Here is a 21600-nt window from a genome sequence, read left to right as displayed (position 1 = left end):
GAAATAACGTTGAGCGGTGGTGAGTAAAAACAGAGAGAAGGGCTGGAGCAGTGGCGGTGGTTTGCTCTTCACCGCGGCTCGTGACGTCATGTTGTAGTTCGGTGGTCACTTCACCACCGAAAATCCAGACTATGTATGAGCCTTTACAGACCTGATAGGGTCATTCAGGGCTACATCTTTATGTGTTTTGGTAAATGTGACTGTCCACGCCGCTAGCCCCTCCTATGACCAGCTTTGAGGCTTTGTGTGAACACAAACCTTGGCTTGTGATTGGTTGATCACCCCATAGCGATGATTTGACCGGCTGCTCTTCCCATAGCGATGATTTGATTGGCTGAGCACAAAGTACATTATTGAAGATTAAAGTGAAAGGGCAGAAAAGTGAAGACGCCCAAAAGTGATTTGCCGGAATGACTTTTGTGATGATTTGATTGGCTGAGCACGGAATGTGTTGATAAGAGAAGCCGCACACTGCAGGTCTAACCTCCCATTCATGAACAAGATTCATCTTTATTGTCACATCACACTTTTACAAGTCAAAAGGTGGGTTGAAATTAGGTGTTTGTGCATCGTTCAAGAACAGATATCACACATGAATGGGGAGTTAAAGTAGTTTTTGTTCGACCTGCTCCTGTGCCGATTTATTGAGGTTAGGTGAGAGCACTCGGATCGGCTGTTCAGCACGCGACAATCACAATCATTCTTTATTGGTTTACGGGTGCAGCGAAGTACGTGGACTCGTTTAGTTTGTGCACACTTTTACATTTTGTAGTTCCATGAGAAGATGGAGTAAGGGCCGATTCATTACTCCTATTTTAGAGCCGAATAAAAGTCGGTTTGGCGCTGTAGAGCCTACACTATGATGTCATTTGAGGTTCGGGGGGGGGGTACCGTCCTCTTCGGTGCTACTGAAAATTTCTGATGAGCCGAAATGATTTCGGCACTACAGCGCCGAAACAGCGGTAAAATAGGAGTATGAATCGGCCCTTAGAGTTAGAGCAGGAGAGAAAGGAACGACATGTGGGGTAGAAGGGATGCACCGATATGGAAATGATTGGCCGATATCAATGTTTAAAAACCGATACCGAACTTACTACGTTTATTTAGTTTTTTTTTAGTTTTTATTTCCCCCTTTTTGTGCAACGGAAACAACACGGAATAGATATTATAATAGTTATCACATTTGATATAAAATACAGTATCAGTGATATATACACTTTTAATACACTTTTATAGGTAAAACATGCAAATGCGCATTTTGGCACTTCCCATTGCCCGCCGGCGGGTGCAATGGGGCTCAAAAAGGCCTTAATTGACACTTTAGAAATGTGCAGATATACAATTTACAATATACAATTTAGGCATTTATCAGACGCACTTAATCCAGAGTGATTTACAGTAAGCACGAACAGAAACATGGTAATACATCAGATACATAAAATAGTCAACATGAATCATACATACGTATAAGCTAAGAACCGTGGAATAATACTATGCGTACACTATAAAGTGCTATGTCTACATAAAAATGCGATCTACAGTAAGTTACATAAGTTGAGCCTTTGCATACGACTGTAAGGTCGTCGGGGCTACTATGGGGCACGTGCTACGGGCTAAAATGGACTCTGAAGAGGTGGGCTTTCAGATTACGGCGGAAGATTGGGAGGTGAGTCTGCAGTTCTGACTGCAATGGGAAGTGCATTCCACAGTTCTGGAGCCAGAAGGGAGGTAGAGTCTGGGACGTGTGGAGCGTTGTACTGTACTGTGTGTACCGGTGTATACACCTATGTTAGTTTGCTTACTGTGGTTGAGTGAGAAAACAATGTTACACATTAAGCAATTCAACTGTGGACCCCCTGAATCATCTTGGGACCCCAGGTGGGGGCCCCCATTGGTCATATTATACAATACACACTGGGTCCCTGGAATTAGCCTTTCTATCCATTGGTTAGACTCCTTTTTGCCCAAATATGTCCCTTTTACATTATGCCCAAATATGGAGATTTCTGTATCTGCCTGCCCCTTTTACATTATGCCCAAATATGGAGATTTCTGTATCTGCCTGCCCCTTTTACATTATGCCCAAATATGGAGATTTCTGTATCTGCCTGCCCCTTTTACATTATGCCCAAATATGGAGATTTCTGTATCTGCCTGCCCCTTTTACATTATGCCCATATATGGAGTTTGTAGTCAGCAGTCATCGGTGATATTTGCGTAATTTATAGACAGATTGAATGTAAGACGTTGTTTGAAGCCGAAAAGAGGAAGCCGTTCCACGTTTCTCTAGAGGTTTTTCCAGAAAGGATTTGGCCTCGTCGGCCTTTTCAATATCTTCCTCAGAACGTCGTTCGAAGTCGTCGAGGCCGCATTGGGCGATGTCTTTCCCTCGCAAGCGTTCTTCTTCTTCTTCTTCTTGACGTCGTCGTGAGACCGAACGGCTTTGGTGGCCTCGGCTTCGATGACGGCGCCCACGTCGCCCCCTCTCTGCCAGCAGTGGCTGATGAACATTCCGAACTGTGCCTCGAGGAAGTCGTTCAGGAGCGCCGCGAGGTCCTCCTCTCCCCCGTGGAGCTGTGGGCGCAGGGTGATGCCCGTCGTGGCCGAGTTCCTCTGGCCCGCGGGGTCTTCCGTCAGGCCCCTGATGGCGGCGGAGCCCGTCCCCCCGGTGGTGGGGACGAGATTCCCGATGGCGGTGGCGTCTGTCTCCGTCACAGCGTCGGGGTTCCGCTGACCTGCAGGGTTCATCTGGGCCTCGGCAGCATCACCAGTGGAGGTGGAGGAGGTGGAACAGACCCGATGAAGAACCTCCGTCCTCTGCAGACGGGCCTGCGGCGGCTCCTCCACCGCTGGAGGTGAGGAGGGTGGCGGTCCCGCGCCGCCATAGTCACACGGCTTCGACCACCTGAACGCGGCGAGGGGGAGTTCGCCTCGTTGCTCAGCCGGACGGCAGGCGGGAAGATCACCTCCTTGCTCAGGACGGCTGCAGGCGGAGGAGAGATGGACTTGCTGCTCGGCGTGCTCAGCACAGAGCGAGGGCGGCGTCCCCTCGTGGTTGTAGGGGCACTTTGTCTTCTTCGGACAGACGGCCTGCGTCTCGAAGGTGCATCGAATGCGACTGATCCGCTTTATGTAGTGCTTCCTGACGATGGGTTTCTTTTTCGCCATGACTTAACTTCAAAGTACTCACTCTGTGCCCCGCTGAGAGAGAGAGAGGGAACTCGTATGAGACATGTAACCTGTGTTGCAGTATAAATACCATCACGTCATCTATGATGTCAGCGTGATGTCACTGTTAATCATATATATGTATAGTGTATAGGTAAGCTTATGACATCAGTTTTAGATGATGTCAGTACTGTGATGTCAGTCATCTCCATATGTGGGCATTGATTTGTTGATCAACGGTTTTGTTGACAGTATGTGTGTAGCCCGAATGGAACTCCATGATTGGGCGGGGTTACCCATTAAGTGACGTCATCAATATGACATCAGCCAGCTCCATATTTGGGTATATTTAGACAGACAGACAGAGACACACACAGACAGACAGCCAGATGGAGCCAGGCCTCAACCTATACGTCAGACACAAACATTGCCGTGATCATTTCTGTACACCCAAGTTCTGGAGATATGCGATGGGGGGAAGAGTTGATGTTCCTGTGACACCTCAGGGACCCGTTTGGATCTTGGGGAAGGAGTTCGACGCCGTGGCGGAAAAGGACGAGGTTTCCTCCGCCGTCGCCTCGCGGCTCTGGTTCACGTACAGGAGGAACTTCCCGCCGATCGGGCCGTCGGGGCCCACGTCGGACGCGGGCTGGGGCTGCATGCTGCGCTGTGGCCAGATGCTCCTCGCCGAGGCCCTGGTCCGCGGGCGCCTGGGCCCGGACTGGCGCTGGGTCAGGGGGCGGGACCAGGGGGCGGAATACGCCGGCATCCTCGACGCCTTCGCCGACGAGGAGGACGGCGTCTATTCCATACACCGGATCGCCCGGGCGGGCGTGGGCAAGGGGAAGGCCGTGGGCCAGTGGCACGGGCCCAACACGGTGTCGCAGGTCCTGAAGAGACTCGCGGCGCTCGACCCGTCGCCGGGCCGGCTCGCCGTGCACGTGGCGATGGACAACGCGGTGGTGATCGAGGACGTCCGACGTCTTTGTTCGCCTCGGCTGGACCTTCACCACCACCGCCACCCAGAGGGAGCGGGGGGAACGACCCGCTGCGTGGAGGAGGGCGAGGCTGCTCACGGTGCCTCCGTCCTGCAGGCCGAGAAGCTGGAGCCGGCGGCCCCCTGCTGGAAGCCTCTGGTCCTGCTCATCCCCGTCCGGCTGGGCCTGAGCGGCGTCAACGCCGCCTACGTGGAGACCCTGAAGCGATGCTTCACACTGCCTCAGTCGCTGGGAGTCATCGGGGGGAAGCCCAACAGCGCCCGCTACTTCATCGGCACCGCGGGCCAGGAGCAGCTCGTCTGCTTGGACCCGCACATCACGCAGCCGGCGGCGGAGCCGCGCCACGACGGAGGAGGAGGAGGAGGAGGAGGAGGGCGGATCGACGACACGTACCACTGGCAGCGGCCGCCCTGCCTCGTGGCCGTCGGAGACATTGACCCGTCCATCGCCGCCGGCTTCTTCTGCGGCACGGAGGACGACTTCGACGACTGGTGCGCGCGCGTCCGAAGCTTTTCGTCCCGCGGTGCCGACGGAGGCTGCCTGCCCATGTTTGAGCTGCTCGACGACCGGCGCGGCGTGGTCGCCGCGGTCGGCGCGGACGGCGTCCTCGGCCTCTCGGACGCCGCCGACGGGTCGGAGCGGTTCCTGTACTCGGAGGACGAAGAGTTTGAGATCCTGTGAAGGGGGATGGAGTGGCGAACAAAAGTCGAAAGTCGTACGATCTGTCACACACACGTTACCGCAGTGACATTTGTTCTCCGCATTTGACCCATCTCTTGGAGCGGTGAGCCGTAGCCGTAGCCGTGCCACGCTCGGGAATCACTTGATTGGTTGATTTGACCCCCCCAATCCAACCCTTTGATGCTGAGTGCCGAGCAGGGAGGGATCCATTTTTACAGTCTTAGGTATGACCCGGCCGGGGATCGAACCCCGACCTCCTACAGTTTCAGGGCGGACACTCTAACCACAAGGCCTCTCTCACTGTCTGGTGTCTCAAACATCGCCTATACCTCTCTGCGAGACGTGAGAAATCAGATCTATCTCCTTCTAATCCTATACATTACAACATTTTCTGAGTCACTCTGGCATGAACAAACAAACCTGATACGCCCATATATAGGCATAACCATGGCCACGTCACTAGGACAGACTCAATAACCATAAACACACTTTGGTGTGCCACAAATCTGTGCGCCCGTATATGGGACCGTCCCCTATAGGCAAGGACTCAAGGGAAGCAGGTCGGATATGTGGTTATCCACAACCACGGATCGGACCGGTTATGTCCATTTAGAGGCATATAGATACTGGACCAGTTGTCCAGAACCGCAGATCCAACAGATGTGCACATATAAGGGCATGTGGGTTTTCACCAGTCATCTCCATATAAGGGCATGTGGGTTTTCACCAGTGATCTCCATATAAGGGCATGTGGGTTTTCACCAGTGATCTCCATATAAGGGCATGTGGGTTTTCACCAGTGATCTCCATATAAGGGCATGTGGGTTTTCACCAGTGATCTCCATATAAGGGCATGTGGGTTTTCACCAGTCATCTCCATATAAGGGCATGTGGGTTTTCACCAGTGATCTCCATATAAGGGCATGTGGGTTTTCACCAGTGATCTCCATATAAGGGCATGTGGGTTTTCACCAGTCATCTCCATATAAGGGCATGTGGGTTTTCACCAGTGATCTCCATATAAGGGCATGTGGGTTTTCACCAGTGATCTCCATATAAGGGCATGTGGGTTTTCACCAGTCATCTCCATATAAGGGCAGCCTTTGGAAAATAGCAGATCTACAAGCTCACGATGTGTCGCAATGTGAAGCATTGTGTGCTTGTACTTTTATAAAGTCCATAGACCTGGCTGGTTCTAAACTGCTCTAAACAAACTAACTTAAAGTCCATACATGGTAAATGGTGCATTTAGACAGCGCCTAATATCCAATTAGGCCCTTTACATATAGATTGTGCATTACATTCACCCATTCATACACACACCGATGACAGAGGAAACCATGCAAGGCACCAACCTGCACATCAGGAGCAATTAGGGGTTCAGTGTCTTGCTCAAGGAAACCTGGTTTGAATCCAGTCACTCTACCCCCTTAGCCACTGCCGCCCCTGATAATTGGCTGGCTCTAAAGTGCTCTAAACAAACATTGTAATATCCTCAAAGTCCATAGACTTGGCTGGCAAACGATTTACGTCATAAGTGCCCGAGACAAACATTACAATAGGAGGCGGTGGCGTTGGCTCACGGGTAGAGTTCAGTGCCTGGATGGGTTGCCAGTTCGAACCCGGGCTCAGAGTTAGTCGAAGTAATGTGCTGGGTTGGTGCCTTGCATGGTTTTACGCTGCTATCGGTGTGTGAATGTAATGCACAATCTATGTATAGCGCCTTGGATAAAGGCGCTATATAAATGCACCATTTAGCATTTGACATTTACCGTGTAGCTGCCATTATGATGTATACTCTGCAAAAGCCATGCCTTTGAGGGGATATGGCGCCGCTCAAAACCGTGACTCATGTAGTATTTATATTGTTATATATATATATATATATATATATATATAGCACGCGTGAATTACGTCAGGCGTGGGCACTCTACACGTCAAAGTGACGTCAGTCTGGGTACTTATAGCCCGTTCCCGTCAGCTTGTTTGCTTCGAGATTATGAATGTATGAGTGTTTTCCGCCATGAATCCCAAAGTAGCCTCCCTTAGGTATAAGACGATGGACAAGAAGATCAACGAACTCACCACGCAGTTCGTGTGCACCGAGTACAGCGACTACATCTTCCTGGTGTGCACGCAGTACGGCAAGATCGGCACGCTGGTGTCGGTCAAGCCCGTGCTCAAGAACGACGGCTCGGCCTCGCCGTTCAACATCACCAAGGTCATGCTGGGAGAGGAGGACGCTCACGCGGTGGAGACCGCCAAGGACATGGCGGCGTTTGCCGTGCGAGAGGCGGGTAAGAGGCCCGTTCTGCTGGGACTGTCGCTGAAGGACACGGCCGTCGAGTCCATAGAACAGATGAAGGCTCACGTCAAAACTCTGATCGTGTGGCTGCTGAATAAATAAATGACCGAGGGGTGAACCCGTTGGATGTCTGATTATCAGACGTGATGATGATGATGATGATAACTAGAAACTACTGTTCCTGAAGAAACAGTGTGGGCTCGATGGTGTGAATGTGTTGACCCACATGGTGTCACTGCCCCAAGCATGATCTAGTACGAGAGTGACGACACTAGCGTCGACTCTCATGCTCATTCTATGGCAATGGGAAAGTTCCACTGTTTGGAACTATAGCCCATAGACACCCCGCTTTGTCTAAATGGGATAGTTCCCAATGTTGTTTGGAACTATAGCCCCATAGCACCCCCGCTTCACGGCGAGATCAAAGCGTGTCGTTACTCTCTCCTTCTATGGCCTCCGTCTTCCCATTGGTTGACCCGCATGACGTCACAGCCCAGAGTGCAAACGGCAAATTACGATAACATCAGTGCACCCGCTACTCGAGCACGCAATGAATGGCTTGAGAAGCCCCGCCCTCATCTGGAGAGAGAGAGGAAGGAGACAAGCAAGACAACGGGCGAGATGTGTTCGGGTTAGCATTGATTGGGTTTGACGCGTGATTAGTGGGAAGATAGTGTAACGAGCTGCCGATATGCCATTAGCATTCTTGTCAACGTACGTGACGACTAAAGCAGAGATATACATCTCGGGACGGGTAGAGGGAGATTAAGGATGGAAGGGTGGAACAGATTTAGAGGCAGAAGACTGAATCCCACGATAGTACAAACAAGGACTTGGCCGTCAACGGTCTGCCATGGGAGCAGGCAAGAATCGAGTGACTTGAAAGTCGGAGAATTTTGTTTAATAATAGAGCAATCTTCTCGGAATGTTATTTTTTTAATGACGGCCAATTTTTGTTTCTGTTTTGGTAGTTTTGTGATAGCAAGATGTGTTCAATCCCGCCGGCCATGAAACAAACCTTAACCTCTCGCCGTGCGTTCCGATGCTAAATCGACAGTGCTGAGCCGAGACTGTTCACTGAGAGGCGAGTGACTCGTCAACGTCCCCATTCCTCTCCCATTTTTTTATTATGTTAAAATATTCTTCCCAGCAACCATGTTTGTGTGCATTTTATTTATTCAGCAGCACTGACTCGTATGTCCAGATACACTTTTTTGAACTTTATGTCATGATATGGACCCACTTCTTTAGACTCCACACCTCAGCCTGTAGCATTTGACCAAATTACATGTTTTTGTTACTCTTGGGCTTGTTTTTTTCCTCGACCACAATGTTAAAATGTAGGCGGCCGGTTATTCAGACAGATGCTATGTTGCTAGCACTGGGGAATGCTACAGCTTCAAATACCCATATTGTTCTTTTTGACCAGCTCTGCGGCCATGTGTGCACGTCATTGTCCAGATCGATGTTTGGGTGAAGCTGGTTCATTAGGCGTTCCACAATATCCCCACATTCGCAGTGGGAACTGTCTGCGAGACCCCACTTCTGTATTGCCGCACCGAAACGTCCCACGCCTGTCCTCAGGCGATCGAGGGTCTGGTCAGGATCTGAGAGGTCCTCGATGTAGTGGTGTTAGCCTGGATGGTTCTGCTGCCTTCCACCGGTAACCACCATCTCGCCTTCACCCAGGAAGCCTTGGAGGTGTCGGTCGGTGAAGTTCGCAGGGTTTCCTCGGCCTGTGTGACAAACGGGTGCTGGAGGCGTCTACACGCGTCTCTCAAACCTTTAAGTATGCGTTTGTGTCACCTTGTCTTGTATAAGTGCCTCTGATGAATGCCTAAATGTGTAAATTGACCGGCAAAGCCATATATGGTTATTTGCGTTCCAAACTCACACGTGATTGGCCGAGACGTGTAGCCCATGTCACAGACACGTGGATACTTAGTGTCTCCTAATTAGCCTTTTTTACACTCTCTCCCAGCAGCCGTTGTCATGTCGTCCGCCAACCGAGCGTTGATCAGGACGCAGCAGGCTGAGCAGACCGTCAACGGCATTCCGACGCAGGTCGTTTGCACCGAGTTCAGCAACTACGTGTTCATGGTGGTCACGCAGTACGGCAAGGTGGGGACGTTGATATCGGTGACGCCCGAGTCCCGGACCGGCGACGCGACCATGCTCTCCTCCCCCGCGTTCTCCACCAGGGTCCTCCTGGGGAAGGACGAGGCCCTGACGCACGTCTGCGCCAAACACCTGGCGGCCGCCGCTGCCGCGGTGTCGCCGGAGGCCTCGGGCAACCGGCCCGTTCTGCTGGCGCTGTCGCTCAGGGACTCGTCGCTCGACTCTGTGCGGCAGATGAGAGACCTGATCAGAGGGATGATGGTGACGTCGACGTCCTCGAGTGAAGAGCGAGAGGCGGAGGTGGCCGCCGTGGTGGAGCTGCCGCCGGATTTGGACTTTTTCGGCGGAAAGATTGAGGCGGGTGTCGGAACGGGCCGCGAAGGCGACATCGGTGAGGACATGGGTGCTGACGTTGGAGCGGGTGCTGAAATTGGAGCGAACATGGGTGCTGACATTGGAACGGACATGGGTGCTGACATTGGAGCAGACATGTACATGGGTGCTGACATCGGAGCGAACATGAGTGCTGACATTGGAGTGGACATGGGTGCTGACATCGGAGCAGACATGTACATGGGTGCTGACAGCGGAGCGGCCATGTACATGGGTGCTGACGTCGGAGCAGACATGTACATGGGTGCTGACAGCGGAGCAGACATGTACATGGGTGCTGACATCGGAGCAGACATGTACATGGGTGCTGACATCGGAGCAGACATGTACATGGGTGCTGACATTGGAGAGGACTTGGCAGTGGAGGACTGTCCTCCGCTAGGCGTCACTCCGGCGGCGGCACCACTCCTGCTCCGGGAGCCCCCTGTGGGACTGTTTATTTAGTCACCACCACGCCCCCCTCTGGATCTCTGATGACCAAGACAAGACTTAGTGGAATGCTCTATTTTGACACTTCTGATTCACTAGGTTTCAAATGGTCATATCTTCTTCATTTCCCCCCCAATTTCAATGAGCAATGCATCATATGAAAGGTTACAGTGTGCAGTTTCATAATATGTAAAGAACTGAAAAATGACCATATACCTTGTATATCAAACTACTGTCCCCGGTCACATTTGACCTGAATTCCCCTTTTGTTGTCAATGGCAGATCTTGAGACATGTGGGGGACAAAAGATGTTTATAGACTGGGCTGCCTAGCGCCCCTTAAAAATAAAGAACGAAAGAAAGAAAGAGTGAGCCTAAAAAATACAACCACCCGTATTTATTTACTAGCAACTTTATAGTAAAAAAAACAAGCCCAAAGTCAGTTAAAAGAGAATTCCAGACTAGACTTACCTTTATTTCTATAGTTGTTACGTCCACCACCAAAGAGGTCCAGGTGTTATTTTGTGCAAAAGCGCATTATTGGCTATTTCCACTACCGTAAGCCCTCAATGAATTTAATTGAATTGGGTTTTAGTGCTAATTCGCTTATTTCCAGCGCTCAAAAATGATATATCCTCTTCATAATGTAAATAGTATCCAAAGCGGCATACTTTACTACTTATTTTGATGGAAACAATCCTCCGCTAAATCGCTCAAAAAATGTATAATTCTTTTCCAATTCTTTCATAATAATTTCCGTTAAACTGGATAATAATATCAGAATATGGTGAGAAATGGTTAGTCCCCAATTAACCAATAAACCCTATTTTATGCTATATGTCTATTCAAAACTAGACGATCTACAGCCTCCTAAAAAGCATAACCTGAGTACAACTTTCATTCACCTACGTTTGAGTTCAGTGCCTGGAAAATGCATGCACACACGCACATGCACGCACGTACGCATGTACGCACACATTAATTCCGCCCGCGGCTGCTGCTGTCATGTGAACACAGACACAGAGCAGAGCGTTGGGTTGTTCGTGGAGGAGAGAGTGTAGGAGTCGTCAGAAGCTTGTTATCAGCTGGAGAATGACTGATTCTACCCCAACGGAAAGCATTGTTGGATAGTTAAAAATGAAACCAAAGACTTCACACCATTAATCTCTGTCTGTCTCTCTCTCTCTCTCTCTGTCTCTCTCTCCACCAGATGGAGATGGTGTGATGTATATATTTTTTTGCAGGTGCTTGAAAAGCGTCTGGACGGCATTCACTACTACCTCTAGTATACACTGACACGACAACGCGTATTCAGGGCGGAGTCACCACCCCCAGGGTAAGTTGTGATTTGCTCTCGTTCACTGCAATGCAATTTGCGGCATTTTCAAAACAATATTGCGCAGAGTAGCGATTATCAAACGTATTTGCAATGACATAGGTTGAAAGATCTGTTGCCCGTAGACAAGGCAGGTTACCTCCACAGGTTAGATATTATCGGCATAGATGTTTGTCCGTATGTGATTAAGGATTGGAAAAAGTTGCATTGGCTCCATAGAAATGCCAGGTAAATGTCCCGGATGTGACGTTTTGGGGCGTTCCTGTCTTGTTTCGTGTCAATGTATTCGTCTCTAGGAAAATTGAAATTGAAAAATCAAAATTCACCCGGACACCTAGGAAAAAATAAAAATCACCCCCGTGTGAAGTGAGGGGCGCTCTTATCATCGTACACCATCATGACCTAACATGTCTATTTGCTCAGACTCTATATGACGTAAAATTGTCCAGTCATTGTCAACGGGAATTTAATGTTTTGTTTGTGTACGAAAAGCTGCACTAATTGGCTGAATATTAGGAAGGGGAACAAACGTACCTTTCTATGATGTCACTGAGCATCATGCAGGCACTGAAACATCAGCAACATTATGAAAATTACTAAAACATATAATTATCAGGGTGAAAGTCACCCGTGTTTAGTGTTCTAGGGTTCAATCCTATATTATGGTATGTACACCGTGCTGCTAAAAACCTGCTGCGGCTGAAATGTGGACCTCTGGAGCTGGCAGTCGATCAATATATGAATTACATCGATGCGCCCTGGCCCTTTAACCATACACGTGTAGCCTATAATGTTTCCCCCATGACAATATATAACTCTAATGTCGTATTTAGTCTGACTCTGAGCAATGCGCTGGCATGGCTCTGGCTGTTACAATAACGTGTGGTATTATTTTATTGGCTCAATACAAAGTCGGACAGTGTTTTGTTTTATCCGCTCCCAAACTGTGAGGGGTAACAAAATGAACAAAAGTGAACGAAAATTGTACTTTGTTACTTTCCACCAATGATAACATTGCAACAACGTTGCGATGTGTAACTCCGGCTAAGACCTGTCACAACAATAACAAATGACGATGATGTAACGCCCTGCAAAGCAATCCCCAAATTCACCCAGAGAGAGTAGTTCCACACTCACTCCATGCAGAAGGCGACATTTGCATACTTCTGTCGTAACAAAAATAGCCGGTCTATGAGCTCAAAACTACCGATCATCTATTTTTTTCTATATCTTTTAATTGAATTTCAAATCATTTGAACGTATTATTTAATTTCAAATGCGTTTGGCCCATCGCGTTAGGCGATGGGCCAAAAATTGTTTGTGAAAAGGTGCCATGGCTATTAGCAGTCTCACCATGTGCTGAGTTCTCCCTGTGTGTGTGTGTGTGTGTGTGTATGTGTGTGTGTGTGTGTGTGTGTGTGTGTGTGTGTGTGTGTGTGTGTGTGTGTGTGTGTGTGTGTGTGTGTGTGTGTGTGTGTGTGTGTGTGTGTGCGTGTATGCGCATGCGCGTGTGTGCGTGCATGTCTTAGAGAGTTGAAGGTCGGGGAAAGGAGAGAGTTGCATCACACACGCTTCACTCAGAGAGAGAGAGAGAGAGACAGAGAGAGAGAGAGACAGAGAGAGAGAGAGAGAGAGAGAGAAAGGAATCAGAACGGAGCTTACATTGATGTTCTGGGAAGGTTCTTCAAAAGACACACGCACCACGTGCACACACGCAACACACACACACACACACACACACACACACACACACACACACACACACACACACACACACACACACACACACACGCACATATGCAAATGCACGTACGCTCCCACACATAAGCATGCACCTAAGCACGCAGTAACCCAGATTTGTTTCTCTGATCATTGTGAGCGTGTTTTCTGTGTGTGTGCGTGCGTGCGTGGGTGCGTGTGTGCGTGCGTGCGTTGTAATGGTGCTGGAACTACACATGCAGATTTCCATTAAGTTCCCAGACCTGCCATCTGGAACGCACCTGATCTGCGTTTCAACCTGAACAGCTGAATGTATTTCTCAGGATCACTTTTTTTCCCCCTTTTTTAATCAAACACAGCTAAAAATAACCGTGCATTATGCTGCAGTGCTTAGCCTGAATACCACACATGCTGATTAGTTGGAATAGTAGTAAAGACAAGATGTACTGCAGAAAGCTATAGGTATACGTCTACGTCAGAGTTGCAAATGTGCCTCCAAATGCCTTCATCTCGCATTCCGTTCCCACATTGTGTCCCAAGCGATACGTTTTGGTGAGACTGTGTTCTGAAAGTTAAATGACTAGTCTGTCACAACACGCATCATTAAGTAATGTCTGCGTTGCTATTTCAGCACTTTGGTTAGAAAGGCTTCCTCACGCACGCACGCACACTTGCGCGCACACATGCACGCACACACGCATGCATGCACTTTTTTTTTTACTATTCTAAAACATTTAAAAATAGTTCAACTAGCCAATCTACATCGACACGTTGTTAGCTTGTAGATTTGCTATTTGTACTATCTCTCTCTCTCTCTCTCTCTCATAGAGCCCTGCACTGGGTTTTTCATGAAGTAGTCCAGTATCATTGCTGACCAGACTTTCTGACTGACAGGAATGGCGATCCAAGTTAACAGATTAATGACAGCAAAATGTGTGTGTGTGTGTGTGTGTGTGTGTGTGTGTGTGTGTGTGTGTGTGTGTGTGTGTGTGTGTGTGTGTGTGTGTGTGTGTGTGTGTGTGTGTGTGTGTGTGTGTGTGTGTGTGTGTGTGTGTGTGTGTGTGTGTGTGTGTGTGTGTGTGTGTGCGGTGTGTGTGTGTGTGTGTGTGTGTGTGTGTGTGTGTGTGTGTGTGTGCATGTGTGAGCAGATGATAGATAGCTGCATGCCAGGCGTGTAGAAGGTGATGGATGGTTGCCATGTCCTCAATACAGACACATCAAACATTCCCAGACGTCCACCCCCCCGTCCCCCCCCCCCTCCTCAAAACAAAAAAACAAAAAAATCACATCCTGTATTATTAGTATTTGGTGACTGTGGTGACTGTGAGGTCTTTCTGAACCATTTAGAGATGTTGAAGTTGGTTATCTTTGATGACTGCGGTGACTGTGAGGTCTTTCTGAACCATTTAGAGATGTTGAAGTTGGTTATCTTTGATGACTGCGGTGACTGTGAGGTCCAGGTGAAGATTAAGATCACCTGAGATAAGAGTTCTGTCATAGTTAGTGGAGCAGATAGATGAAAGTTCTGATATTTCTGTTAGAAATATTGCTTTACTGCATTTTGGCGGGCGATAAATGCTAATCATTGGCATAGAGGATTGACCATGTAGTATCGTGGCCTGGTATTCAAAGGATGTAAAGCTGCCAAGGGTCAGAGCCTTGAATTGTAACGTGTCTGAAAGAATTATTGCCAGTCCACCTCCTTTCTTAGCCTCGCGAACAGAGAGAATGAAACTGTAGTTTGCGGGACAGGCTGGCGCTAGGAGAACAGCTCCATCCGAGCCAAGCCATGTCTCTGTTCCAAACATTATTATCTAGCTTCTCTTTACAGATTATATCATTTACAGAGGAGGACTTATTTGTTAGTGACCTGATGTTAAAACAAGGCAAGGTTAAGCTTGTTATCACATTTTGTGGGGGCTGTGATGCCTGTGAGGTACAGTGACCAAACGGCATTCTCTCTCCAGACCACTCCTTGTGTTGGACACTCTATTTGAGATAACAGTAGAGATGTTGTGAACCTCAACCTGTGCAGTGATTGAAACACCAGGCTTTCTAGAAGCTGTTCCATAAGGTTGCATATTTGCTCAAACACTATGATGTGAAATTCTCCATTCATTCTCAATGTAATGTTTGTGCAGGACGGAGATCAATACTTATAGGAGCATCATTTATATGCAGAGATTTGCAGATTTGTAGGTATTTCTTATTATTCTTATTAGTATTTCCAATTTCCAATGCTTTTACTTACTACTTTCCATTACATCTCAGAGCCAGAAATTGTACTGCAAAAGCAAGATCGTCTATTTTCAAAAGAATTTTCACACATTTTGAACTTAGAGTATAGTATGTGACATTATGAGTACTTTTACTTTTAGTACTTTAAGTACATTTTTTTTTGCCGATACTTTTCCACTTACTCAAGTACATTTTGAATACAGGACAATGTAATGATGTAATGCAATGTATGCAATGTAGAGTATAGATCTACATTGCATATAATATATATTTTACTTACTTTTCCCACCACTTTCCAACAAACTCCGGTAAACTTCCGAATTGTACCATCACACCTGTATATATTACCGTAAATTACCGTATATTACTGTATATGCCCCGCTAAACTTCGCACTGCTTGAATCTTTTCACGCAGTGCGAGCTGCTAAATGGAAAGACTCGAGGCTCGGAAAGACTTTGGAGTTTCAGACGCATGCTTCTATTAGAGCCCCATATAGTGGTAAATAATATTTAAAAAATCACACCCATGTGAAGTGAGGGGCGCTCTTATCAGTAACCATACGTCATCTCATGAACAACTGAAGTGATGTGATTGGTGTTCGCCGATTTGCTCGTCTACATAATGACGTAAATGTTTGTGTTGCCACAAATGTATGTCATGTTTGAGGCGCATTGTGGCCTAATTACTCCTTTCACTGTCAACAGCAAATATGAGACGTGTGGGGACAAAAGCTGTATATAGAGCGGCCCTCAGAAATCACACCCGTGTGAAGTGAGGGGCGCTCTTAACATCGCACATCATCATGACGTAAAATTCTCCTTTCTTTGTCATTGGCAAAATTGGTGACACGGGTTAGGACCTAAAGAAGCTATAGCGCCCCCTCACACAAATAATCAATAATGATTTGTAGTTCCCTCAAAAAAGAACATCATGTCATACCTGTTGTTCTACCTCCACTGTATCTTTATTCCTATCTCTGATTTATTTCCTCATTTATTTGTATTTATTTATTGAGACACCCTCCGACGGCTGGCTTTCATTATGTGATGTCATGAGGAAGCCTGGACGTCAAACGGATGTTTGCTTCCTGTGATGTACAAAAGCAAACAAAGGCACCCCTCACTTCACACATGTGTGATTGTTTTTCTTTTTCTTTTTTTTCTTTTTATTTAATTACATCCAGTAGGCTACCTATTATTTTTGCCTAAATGTGTGTCTTTGTGTGTATGATGATTCGATTGGCTGAGCACGGAATGTGATGATGTACGACGATATGAGTGTCACTCACTTCACACAAGTGTGCTGATTTTTCTTATCTCATAATTTCAAATGTAAACGTAAAACATATTAAAAGACTCTCCGTACGTGCATTGGGCATGTGTCTCACCACGTCCACATGGTATCCTTTCCATTGCCTTGAGGTTTGTCTTCTGACAGCCCTACTACTCTCTATCCATCCATCTTCAACCGCTTATGCGTAGTCGGGTCGCGGGGGCAACAGCTCCACCAGAGTGTTCCAGACTTCCCTCTCCAGAAAAAACATTAGTGACTACTATACTACTCTATAGCTAGTGTACTCTATGGTCCTACGGTTCTCAAAGTGGCGCCCGGGGACCCTCAAGGGATCATTGAGGGGATGCTAGGGAGTCCCCCAGACAGTGGAGCCTTACGGGTCTGTAACTAGAGTGTACTATCGCGGACCGCTTATCAGTAGTCGGGCCGCGGGGGTACCAGCTCCACCAGAGCGCTCCAGACTTCCCTCTCCAGAGAAACATTTGTAACTTCCTCCTGGGGGGGTCTCTAACCAGATGTAATCCCTCCATCTCATCCTTGGTCTGCCCCGGGGTCTTTAACCAGATGCATGGACCACCTAAGCTGGCTGCTTTCCAAGCAAAAAGGCCAGCGATTCAGATCCTGAGCGTGACTGAACTTCTCCCCCGGTCATCTCTGAGGTAGATAGATGTCCAGCCACCAACGAGCTCAGTCCAGTTTCTGCGCCAGCTTCCGCGCCACCTCCTCCTCCGGCTTCTGGGTGAGCTTCTGGTGGACGACGCGCAGCGTGGTCAGGAAGTTGCCCAGGAAGAGCACGAAGAAGCCCAGCGCCAGCATGTACACCTGCCACTCCTTGCAGTCCTCGTCGCGCGCCATGCGGAACAGCGTCACCGCGATGTACAGGTGGCAGAGGTGGCCGAAGAACAGGAAGGGCAGCAGGAAGGAGAGGCCGCGCCACATCCAGGACTGGAAGCCCTCCACCGTCAGGTCCATCTGGTTGCGCTCGCCCAGCGCCCGCAGCCGGTACAGGCAGCCGCTCTGGTAGTAGTACTGCAGGTACTGCACGAAGTTCTGGTAGATGTGGAAGGCGAGGAACTGGCTGCGGAAGCGCTGGTACGTCGGGCCCTCGGGCCACGTGAGCATGACGCCCGACAGCACGGTGCTCACGTAGTGCTGGATGACCCACCACCCTTTGATCCGGGAGCCGTTGCTGCGCAGGATGCTCTCGCGTATGGTCAGCGTGCAGTAGTACCACACCAGCAGGAAGTTGAAGATCTCGTCCGTGACGCGGAAGTTGATGAAGAAGAGGCACGTGATGGCCAGGAACATCAGGATCATCGTCATGTAGAGCTTGAACTTCTCGTACTCCTCCTTGTAGGCGAATTTGGCCTGGTCGCTGAGCAGCGTGACGTTGACGTTGCCCAGGACCAGCCGGAGGTACAGGCCGTTGCTCTTCGGCAGGTAGGCCTCCATCTCGAAGAACACGTTCTCCTTCTGGTCGATCTGCGTCTGGATGTCCTCCATCAGCTTGGCGTCCTTCTCGTCGCGGCAGGTCTGCGCGCACCTGTTCAGGCTGCTTCTGAGGTCCTTCATGGACTTCCTCTGCTTGGTGATGGTGGCGCTGCACGCCGCCTGCAGGTTGGTGAGCTCCTCCAGTTTCTGCTTGTAGACTTTGTCCGTTTCCTGCAGCTGCTGATATTCGTTGTCCGTTTCCTCCCACTCTGTCTGAAAGTGTGCCGGCAGTGACATCGTCGCGGTGCCGGAACGTTTGGTTGTTGCTCCAGAAGAAAAGGGTTATTTAATATCTTCTAGTTGTTCTTTTCTCGTCTCTCGGTTCTCGGTCAAAGCGGAGTTGCTCCAGGTCTGTGGTGGTCATCACCGTTCCAGTGTCACGCGCCAAATCGTATTTTCGTAATTTCGTATTTTCCAAATAGTGTCGTCTGTCCTCGACACCCGGGTTTGTGCTCTGCAATCAGTGACAAGGTGACAACATCGGTGACGACGACAGCTGATGACGAACCTGCAGCAGGTAACGACAGGAGAATCTGTTTTTGAACATCATCTAAAACTATACTGTTATACTGGAAGGACTATTGAAACCCAAATATGGATATTGCGACATCATAGTGCCATATGACCGATGTTTTGGACTGGCCAAAGTATCGAGGTTAGACCGATGCGGCGTCAGAACAGCCTAATGGACCTTATGGCTGGTTTCCGGGCCCTCGGTGCGCTCTCCAGAGCGGCATCACGCGGACAATATGCTCTGAAGTCTCGCAACTTCTCGGCAGCGCCTGCCGTTCGGGGCAGAACCCACGTGAGCTACGACGTCAAAGGGGACAAAGTCCACGGAGACGTGGCCGTCGTTCGGATCAACGATCCAAACTCCAAGGTCAACACCCTGTCGGTGCAGATGCAGCGGGAGATGGCTGAGGTCATGGACGAGATATGGGCGAACGACAACGTCAAGGGCGTCGTCCTCATCTCCTCGAAGCCCGGCTGCTTCGTGGCGGGAGCCGACATCGGGATGATCCAGGCCTGCAGCAGCGAGGAGGAAGCCGCCGCGCTGTCTCGGGAAGGCCAGCGGATGTTCGAGAAGATGGAGAAGTCTCCCAAACCCATCGTCGCCGCCATCAACGGCTCCTGCTTGGGCGGCGGCCTGGAGCTCGCCATCGCGTGCCAGTACAGGATCGCCACGACGAGCAGGAAGACGGTCCTCGGCACCCCCGAGGTGATGCTGGGGCTTCTGCCCGGAGCCGGAGGCACACAGAGACTCCCTAGAATGGTGGGACTGCCCGGCGCGCTGGACATGATGCTGACCGGCAGGAACATCCGAGCGGATCGAGCCAAGAAGATGGGCCTTGTGGAGCAGCTGGTGGACCCGCTCGGTCCCGGCCTGAAGAGGCCAGAGGAGAGGACGATGGAGTACCTCGAGGAAACCGCCGTCGAATGTGCCAAGGGACTCGTCAACAAGACCCTACCGCTGGCCAGGCCAAGAGGCACGCTGCAGCGTCTTCAGGACTACGTCATGAGCTTTGGGTTGGCGCGGAAGTTCGTTTACAAAACTGCCCACGGTAAGGTCATGAAGCAGAGCAAGGGACTTTACCCGGCACCGCTGAAGATCATAGACACGGTCAAGGCGGGCCTGGAGCAGGGTCCCGCCGCGGGTTACCTGGCTGAATCTCGGAGCTTCGGTGAGCTGGCGGGAACCAGCGAGTCGCGGGCCCTCATCAGCCTTTACCACGGCCAGGTGGCGTGCAAGAAGAACCGCTTCGGGGCCCCCGAGAGAGACGTGAAGACGCTGGCCATCCTGGGAGCCGGTCTGATGGGGGCCGGCGTGGCCCAGGTGACGGTGGACAACGCCGGCGTGCGCGCCATCCTGAAGGACACGACGGCGGAGGGTCTGGCGAGGGGCCAGCAGCAGGTCTACAAGGGCCTCAACGACAAGGCCAGGAAGAGGAGCATCACGTCCTTCCAGAGGGACGCCACGCTCTCCAGGCTGAGCGGCCAGCTGGACTACGGCGGCTTCGAGCGGGCTGACATGGTCGTGGAGGCCGTGCTGGAGGACCTGGAGCTGAAGCGCCGGGTGCTGCGGGAGGTGGAGGCGGTGGCGCCGCCGCACTGCGTGTTCGCCAGCAACACGTCGGCGCTGCCCATCGGGGACATCGCCGCCGGCAGCGCCCGGCCCGACAAGGTGGTGGGGATGCACTACTTCTCCCCCGTGGACAAGATGCAGCTGCTGGAGGTGGTGGCGGCGGAGCGGACCTCCCAGGACACGGTGGCCTCGGCCGTGGCGCTGGGCCTGCGCCAGGGCAAGGTGGTCATCGTGGTGCGCGACGGCCCCGGCTTCTACACCACGCGCTGCCTGGCGCCCGTGCTGGCCGAGGCGGTGCGGGCGCTCCAGGAGGGCGTGGGCCCCCGGCGGCTGGACGCCCTGATGACCGACGGCCTGGGGTTCCCCGTGGGCGCGGCGGCGCTCGTGGACGAGGTGGGCGTGGACGTGGCGGCCCACGTGGCCCGGGACCTCGGCGAGGCCTTCGGCCCGCGGCTGGGCGGCGGGAACGTGGCGGAGGTGCTGGAGGCCATGGTGGCGCGGGGCCTCCTGGGCCGCAAGGCGGGACGGGGCTGCTACGTCTACGACCGCCCGGCGGGCAAGGACGTCAACCCCGACCTCGACCCGATCCTGGAGAGGTACCGGCTCGCCCCGAACCCCGCCGTGTCCTCGGACCGGGACGTGGGGCACCGGCTGCTGTCTCGCTTCGTCAACGAGGCGGTGCTGTGCCTGCAGGACGGCGTGCTCACGGGGGGCCCCGCAGAGGGCGACGTGGGGGCCGTGTTCGGGCTCGGGTTCCCGCCGCGCCTCGGCGGGCCCTTCCGATTCGTGGACTCCTTTGGCGCCGGCAGGCTGGTGGAGACGATGACGAGGTTCGAGGCGGTCTACGGGGAGCAGTTCACTCCCTGCCAGCTGTTGGTCGACCACGCAAACGACCCGGGCAAGAAGTTTCACCCGTGAAGAAGCCCTGCTTCCGGCTTTAACCCATTTAGACCTGACACCAGATTCTACAAAATGTCTTATTTTTCAGGGACACACACACACATGTCTGTCTATAGGAGTGGTTGCACCACTCAAAAACACACTCATGTGAAATGAGGGGCGCTCCCCCGGTCAAAATCCACGTTGTGTTTGAAATAGACACTTGTGCTTTCTAAGGTGTGATTCGGGGCATCCTAATACTGTCCAATAATTAGATACAGATTATGACAGGCAGTTTCTGCTCTCAAAATATGGCATAAAACTCTGTTTGAAATAGACACTCGTGCTTTCTACGGTGTGATTTGGGGCCCTATAAGGATGGATACAAAATTAATATCAACATCCTACTACTGTCTAATAATTAGATACAGAGTGGGGTGAAGTTATGACAGGCAGTTTCTGCTGTCAT

The 21600-nt window shown here is 50.6% G+C and overlaps 4 protein-coding genes across 4 annotated transcripts; 3 read left to right on the top strand and 1 right to left on the bottom strand.

Moving 5' to 3' along the window:
* Positions 1-3683: 3683 nt before the first annotated feature.
* On the top strand, positions 3684-4847 carry LOC308329208 (cysteine protease ATG4B-like; the record flags this gene model as incomplete). Its single annotated transcript, XM_080783412.1, has 1 exon — positions 3684-4847. Exon 1 carries the CDS (start codon positions 3828-3830, stop codon positions 4845-4847), a length of 1020 nt encoding a protein of 339 aa, XP_080639538.1. The 5' UTR covers positions 3684-3827.
* Positions 4848-6870: 2023 nt separating this feature from the next.
* LOC308329207 (proteasome assembly chaperone 3-like) lies at positions 6871-7254 on the top strand (the record flags this gene model as incomplete). Its single annotated transcript, XM_080783411.1, has 1 exon — positions 6871-7254. The coding sequence occupies one exon, from the start codon at positions 6871-6873 to the stop codon at positions 7252-7254; it is 384 nt and encodes a 127-aa protein (XP_080639537.1).
* Positions 7255-17365: 10111 nt separating this feature from the next.
* LOC308329206 (transmembrane protein 120B-like) lies at positions 17366-18406 on the bottom strand (the record flags this gene model as incomplete). Its single annotated transcript, XM_080783410.1, has 1 exon — positions 17366-18406. The coding sequence occupies one exon, from the start codon at positions 18404-18406 to the stop codon at positions 17366-17368; it is 1041 nt and encodes a 346-aa protein (XP_080639536.1).
* Positions 18407-18863: 457 nt separating this feature from the next.
* Positions 18864-21170, top strand: LOC308329205 (trifunctional enzyme subunit alpha, mitochondrial-like; the record flags this gene model as incomplete). The annotated part of the gene is made up of 1 exon (XM_080783409.1): positions 18864-21170. One exon carries the CDS (start codon positions 18864-18866, stop codon positions 21168-21170), a length of 2307 nt encoding a protein of 768 aa, XP_080639535.1.
* Between the last annotated feature and the right edge of the window lie 430 nt (positions 21171-21600).

The sequence above is a fragment of the Protomyctophum bolini genome, assembly GCF_963924005.1.
Source record: "Protomyctophum bolini genome assembly, chromosome: 15".
Classification (NCBI taxonomy): Eukaryota; Metazoa; Chordata; class Actinopteri; order Myctophiformes; family Myctophidae; genus Protomyctophum; species Protomyctophum bolini.
This window is presented reverse-complemented; position numbering and strand designations above follow the sequence as displayed.